Raw genomic sequence first — 7,120 nt, 5'->3', positions numbered from 1 at the left:
TGTGGCCTCTGTTATTTAACAGCTATGAACTGGAACATCTACCATAGGTAAAGAATCTCACTTGGAAGAGAGATTCACTTGTGGAGCATATCTTCAAAGATGGTGGCATAATGGAGATAGGCAATGTATAGGGGGCATTATCAAAGAAGGATTTCCTGTGACAGACACAGCTGAATTGAGAGTTGAAGGAAGGATGTGAGAAGATTCTTGGAGTATAATGGCCACTCTGAAGCTGGGGGTGGGGTGGGGGGAGATCCCATTTGGCAGGTTCACCTAGTTATACAACACATTTAACAAGTTCCTTTTGAGAAAAGCAAAACCTTTGTTTTCCTTGTTATGAGTTTTTCAGATAAAACAGCATGCGTCTTAAATTATTTATTTTCCATGTCATTCTACGTCTTCATTATTGCTTTGCAGACATCAGCTTTGACTTTAAAGGTTTCAAATTGAACTAAGCGGTAATCGAGAATGAGATGCTCCCAACTGAGAGTCTAAAAATACTTTCATGCAAATTTTGTTGTATTATGGGAGATTATTATGTAAATATTATCAATACACAATTCAAATTGAGAGAAAGTTCTAAAGTTAGGCATTTTTACACGACAAATGGATGAGCCCACAGCTTCATTCAATCTTTGATGTTCTCACCAGCATCTTATTTTAATATACTCTTTTTTTAATCTTTGGCCAGCAAATGCAGAACAGCTAAAACACAATGTTAAAGGCTCAGCAGTGCATATCTGATTGAACAACCAATAAACAAGATACAGTGTTTCATTCTCCCTGAGACTCTGGGCCTCATTTTTCTGGAAAGACAGACTGTGGAAGTTAAAGTTTCCCATCCTGAGAACACTAGTGTTCAGTTTCCATCCCTGACTTTCTTTAGTGCCCTGTAGGCTTTTGTCATGCTCTCTCAAAAAAGTAGGTGATTCTAGGGAACAAATCGTGAAATACTCACTCTTTGTTTTTCACGAACTAGGAACTTATTTTCCTGAAGGAAAAGACATGAAGTGTATAAGTGAATTATTATATATATATATATATATATATATATATATATATATATATATATATCTGTAAGCGGGAGCCAGACCTTTTACCATGTAATATATAGATTGTCAAAGTATCCATGACAACATTGATTTCTAGACATGTGTTGTAGAACTCAAAACATGGTTTAAGTCTTTTTGTTAATTTAGGCATTAATAATAAAAAAGTTTGACTTAATAAACAAACAAAGGAATCTATGTATTAAGGCAAATCTGACAGCTCTGGTCCTACAAAAACTGACTGCAGTGACAATTATCGTCACCCTTTGAAACAGGCACGAAAGCCCTAGTCTGTCACCATGTGCATCTGACTTTCTGTATCTAAGCATTTTGCCATTTCAACAGCTGTATTGCTCATTTATTCATTATTTTGTGTGTGAAAAGCTTAAGGTATTTTTTCCTACTCACTAGAAAGGTAGATGACACCCCACAGTTTCACGGGTGCCGGCAGAAGACATGTAACTCCTGGATTAGCAACAAGAGATGGTTTTAGTAGCAATAGCCATAGTCAACAGTATATGCTAGTATCAGTCCTGGGAGTGTAAGTTTCTGTAGGGGGATGTGGTTAAGGTCCATGGCAGTCACACACAAAGTGTTAAGGTTACACGGGAGAATCTCAGAGTTCGCAGTAGCAGAGTCTTCTGCATTAGGTGGTAAACACTCTCACTTACTGCTCCAAAGTATCCCCTTGTCTTATTTGCCAGACTGCAAGAGAAACTGCTTTTTTGTTCTTGGGATGCATACTTTCTTTAGTCTTAAGGGCTGCCCACTGTTCAAAATCCGTTAGTGGCAGTAGTTGGAAGATATGCACAAACACAGGATACAAGATCGCTGCCTACAGGGAAAGCCTGTTCAACAAGGCTCCTGTAGATTTCCCTCCCAAGAGAAAACTCAAAGGGTATCATCTTACTCATACACCATGTCTTATGCATACTGAAATCTTTGAGCTGTAGAAATTTTCTGACTCTTTGTCAGATGGTATTTAGTACAATTATTGAACTCCCCTGTTCCATCTTCCATCTACTGCTTTCTCCCACCAATCCTCTTAGTCCCTCTTGTTCTATTCTATTTCAGGAACCATATGTATCTATATAGTAAGACTAAAATATTAATAACATTAAGATATTTCTGCTATCTGACTCATTTCTGTAACATCTTTAGTCGGTATCAGCTGAGTTCAAGGTATAAAGGAATGTTATTTTTTCCCTAAGTGCAACACACAAATCTTACATGACTTTAAAATTGTCTATGATTAAATTTTATCAAAATGATTATATTAAGTGCTCTTTTCCAAACATAAATACAGAAGTCTTAATTATACAAGCAAATTTCACAGAAAAATACCCAAATCAATTATAACTATGTGCCTTTTTAAAACTTTTAACTTAGTCTTTGGGGTTAAATAGTATTCATCTCTCAACTTTTTTCTTAAAATACCTTTAGATTTTTATTTATTTTGCTTTATGCATTTGAATATTTTGTTTGCATGTATGTATACCACATGCATGCCTGGTGTCTTTGGAGGTCACGTGAAGGCAATGGGTCTCATTAGAATTGGAGTCATGAATGGTTGCAAACCGCCATGTTGATGCTAGGAACTGAATCCAGACTCTTTGCAAGATCAATAAATGTTCTGAACCACTGAGCAATCTGTCCATTCCTCATCTCTCCTCTTATGTGCCTCTGAAAGTGGTTAGTGCAGAAAGACAGACAGATGGAATTCCACAGCAGATACTTGAGAAAAGAACTTTTTAAAACATCATTTATGAAAAAAATGATTAGGATTTCTCATTTTTAAGTTTAAATTTTGAAATATGATAAACTCAAAGATAGCTATCAGCAAGCTTTGTTAACTCTGAAAGTACTCCTGCATTTTGAGCAACACTCTTTGTTGTATCGACTGAAACATTAGTGTTACCTTTTTTTTCTTTAATTATTTTTCTATTTTAGTGGCACCCATATTTACATATTCATCCCCCCATTTCCTCTCCCTCCAATCCTCTCATGTTCTCTGCCAACACCCCAAACCCACCCCCTCACCTCTTCCCCAGGGATAGTGAGGCCCTCCATGGAAGACCATAAAAGTCTGTCATATCGTTTGGGGGAGGGCCTAGGACTTCCTTGCTGTATGTGGGCTGCAATAGTATCCCTCCACAATAAGACAACAAAAGGAGATCAAGGGAATACAAATCGGAAAGGAAGAAGTCAAACTCTCACTATTTGCAGATGATACTATAGTCTACATTAGTGACCCGAAAAACTCTACCAGGGTACTCCTACAGCTGATAAACACCTTCAGCAAAGTGGCAGGATACAAGATTAACTCAAAAAAATCCGTAGCCCTACTATATACCGATGACACATTGGTGGAGAAAGAAATCAGAGAACCATCACCCTTTACAATTACCACAAACAACATAAAATACCTTGGGATAACACTAACCAAAAATGTGAAAGACCTGTATCATAAGAATTTTGAGTCTCTAAAGAAAGAAATTAAAGAAGATACCAGAAAATGGAAGATCTCCCATGCTCTTGGATAGGTAGGATCAACATAGTAAAAATGGCAATCTTGCCAAAAGCAATCTACAGATTCAATGCAATCCCCATCAAAATCCCAACACAATTCTACACAGACCTTGAAAGAACAATTCTCAACTTTATATGGAGAAACAAAAGACCCAGGATAGCCAAAACAACCCTGTACAATAGAGAAACTTCAGGAGGCATCACCATCCCTGACTTCCAAGCTCTATTATAGAGCTATAGTCTTGAAAACAGCTTGGTATTGGCACAAAAAATGGATACTGGCATGTAGAAGACTGCAGATAGAACAAAACTTAGGTACAAATGGATGAAAGACCTCAACATAAATCCAGCCACACTGAACCTCTTAGAAGAGAAAGTGGAAAGTGCCCTTGAACGAATTGGTACAGGAGACAGCTTCCTGAATGTTACACCTGTAGCACAGACATGAAGACTGACAATTAATAAATGGGACCTCCTGAAATAGACACTTTTTTAAGAAGGACTCTAAGAGAAAAATGCATGGACCCCAGAGAACGGGAAGGGGCAAGAACTCCTGAGGTAATTGGGAGCATGGGGGTAGGGGAGAGGGAGCTGCCAGAATGGGGGGGGAAGGAGGGGAGAGGAGAAGAGGAAATGGGAGAACAGGAAGGTTGAGTAGGGGGAAAAATAGAGACGAGCAGGATGGAAGATACCATAATAGAGAGAGCCATTATAATTTCAAGGAGAGATCTGGCACTAGGCAGATTTCCAGAGATCTATAAGGTTGATACAACCTGGCATTCTAATGGAGAGGCTACCCTAAATACCCTTCTCCTATAATGAGACTGATGACTACCTTATATGCCATCCTAGAGCCTTTATCCTGTGGCTGATGGAAGCAGAAGGAGACACACACAGCTAAACACTGGGAGGCCAGCATGGGACTGATCCAGACCCCTGGTAGTAGATGTCAGTGAGGAGGCCTGGGTACCCTATGTGGCCTCTCGTAGTAGATCAGTATATATCCCTGGAATAAGAAAGGTCTTTGGGAGCCCATCCTACATGGAGTGATGCTCTCTCAGCCTGGACACATGGGGGAGGGCCTAGGTCCTGCCCAGGATGATATGGCAGACTTTGGGAATCCCCCATGGAGGGCCTTACCCTCCTGGGAAGCAGAGTAGGAAAGGGGTAGGGGACTGTTGGGGGATGGGGGAGGAGGGGAGGGAGAGGGATCAGGGATTGACACATGAAGCAGACTTGTTTCTAATTTGAACTAATAAAATAATTTAAAAAGAAATAAGAATAACAACATAATAAATATGTTAAAATGGTAAAATGTATGCTAGAGAAATTTAATTGATATAGTTGATTTTTAAAGAAAATATGGATAAGATAAGTCAGTGTAGTTAAAATAGAAAATGTAAAAAATCGGTTTTCTTTGCATAGAGATATAATAAAGAATTTTCTTTTTTATTTTGTTATTGCTCATCTGCATTTAATTGTTTTTATTAATACATATTAACAGTTGATTAAATATTCCAAACAGGCACGCTCTTAGTTTTTTGCCAGATTCTGACCATAAGATTTTCTTCAAATGATCACAATATGAGTTTGATTTATGTGTGATTTTTTTGTAAACAACCTTATTTAATAAACATTTGTTAATATTGAACTTAAAGGGTAATACTATCATATCTGAAGTAAGTTTCTTCAGCATCTTTTTTTGGTGTTGGAGAGATGGCTCAGTGGTTCAGAGTACTTGCTGATCTTGCAGGGGATCATGGTTCAGTCCCAAGCACTCACATTGGATGACTTACAACCAGTGTCCCTCCATTTCTAGGAAATCCAACTCCTTTGCCTTGTGGCCTCTGAGGGCACTTTAACAGACGTGTGCATATGCATACAAGTAAAATCTTTAAGAATAATTCTCAGAATTTCTCATTAAAGTACATAATATCATTTTATATTTATGAACTCTGTGAAGTGCTTCATGAAATGCTTGGAGACATTTTAAATATCAAAATCAGTTCCGCGCTGCCCCGGGACGGGTCAATACAGTGTTGTTCTTGATTCCCGTCGTAACTTAAAAGGGAAACTTACACAATGTCCGGAGCCCTCGATGTCCTGCAGATGAAGGAGGAGGATGTCCTCAAGTTCCTTGCAGCAGGAACCCACTTAGGTGGCACCAACCTTGACTTCCAGATGGAGCAGTACATCTACAAGAGGAAAAGGGATGGAATCTACATCATCAATCTGAAGAGGACGTGGGAGAAGCTGTTGCTGGCAACCCGGGCCATCGTTGCCATTGAGAACCCCGCTGAAGTCAGCGTCATCTCCTCCAAGAACACTGGGCAGCGAGCTGTGCTGAAGTTTGCTGCTGCCACCGGAGCCACTCCAATTGCTGGCCGTTTCACTCCTGGGACCTTCACCAACCAGATCCAAGCAGCCTTCGGGGAGCCACGGCTTCTAGTGGTCACTGACCCCAGAGCTGACCACCAGCCCCTCGCAGAGGCGTCTTATGTCAACCTGCCCACCATTGCTCTGTCTAACACAGACTCTCCTCTCCGCTACGTGGACATTGCCATTCCATGCAACAACAAGGGAGCTCACTCAGTGGGTCTGACGTGGTGGATGCTGGCCAGGGAAGTACTCCGCATGTGTGGCACTATCTCCCGTGAGCACCCATGGGAGGTAATGCCTGACCTTTACTTCTACAGAGACCCCGAGGAGATTGAGAAGGAGGAGCAGGCTGCTGCCGAGAAGGCTGTGACCAAGGAGGAATTTCAGGGTGAATGGACGGCGCCAGCGCCAGTGAACTGTCACCCTTTAATACAGTTTGTCATGTTGTGGTGACCTCCAATCATAAAATTATTTTCATTGCTACTTCATGGCTGTAATTTTGCTATGAGTTATGTTATGTAAATATTTTTAAGATAGAGGTTTGACAAAGGGGTTTCAACACACAGGTTGAGAACGCCTCTGCGAGGGGCTGGTGGTCAGCTCTGGGGTCAGTGACCACTAGAAGCCGTGGCTCCCCGAAGGCTGCTTGGATCTGGTTGGTGAAGGTCCCAAGAGTGAAACGGCCAGCAATTGGAGTGGCTCCGGTGGCAGCAGCAAACTTCAGCACAGCTCGCTGCCCAGTGTTCACTGCGGCTCAGCCAGAGGTGGCCGACTGGTCTGAGGGTGTGCAGGTGCCCTCTGTACCCATACAGCAGTTTCCTACTGAAGACTGGAGTGCTCAGCCAGCCACTGAGGACTGGTCAGCAGCTCCCACAGCGCAGGTCACCGAGTGGGTTGAAGCCACCAGTGAGTGGTCCTGAACTGCTCTGCAGACACCTGAGCAAAGGGAAAAAAGGTGGAAGGAAAATAACGTTCCTACAAGCAACAAACAAAATCAAACAACAAAAGCAAAAAATGCACTTCACCCACTTAACAGACACCCCCAAGTAATCAAGTTCACTTTGAAAAAGTATTATTGGCTTCTTTTATTTTGGGGGATTAAATATAATTACATTATTTTCCCCTTACTTTTCTTCCCCTTTGAAGCCTCCCACAGATAAGTG

At 41.0% G+C, this 7,120-nt stretch overlaps 1 protein-coding gene across 1 annotated transcript; it reads left to right on the top strand.

Moving 5' to 3' along the window:
- Positions 1–5,602: 5,602 nt before the first annotated feature.
- Positions 5,603–6,877, top strand: LOC100751634 (40S ribosomal protein SA-like). Its single transcript, XM_035440578.1, has 2 exons — positions 5,603–6,375; positions 6,699–6,877. Exons 1-2 carry the CDS (start codon positions 5,661–5,663, stop codon positions 6,875–6,877), a joined length of 894 nt encoding a protein of 297 aa, XP_035296469.1. The 5' UTR covers positions 5,603–5,660.
- Positions 6,878–7,120: the final 243 nt, after the last annotated feature.

This window comes from Cricetulus griseus, chromosome 2 (genome assembly GCF_003668045.3).
Source record: "Cricetulus griseus strain 17A/GY chromosome 2, alternate assembly CriGri-PICRH-1.0, whole genome shotgun sequence".
Lineage (NCBI taxonomy): Eukaryota > Metazoa > Chordata > Mammalia > Rodentia > Cricetidae > Cricetulus > Cricetulus griseus.
This window is presented reverse-complemented; position numbering and strand designations above follow the sequence as displayed.

Excerpts from the sequence above, each read along its gene's own strand:
- LOC100751634 (XM_035440578.1), top strand. The coding sequence starts at position 5,661 with ATGTCCGGAGCCCTCGATGTCCTGCAGATGAAGGAGGAGGATGTCCTC. Across the intron at positions 6,376-6,698 it reads GGCGCCAGCGCCAGTGAACT|TGTTCACTGCGGCTCAGCCA; the intron begins GTCACCCTTTAA and ends CTCGCTGCCCAG.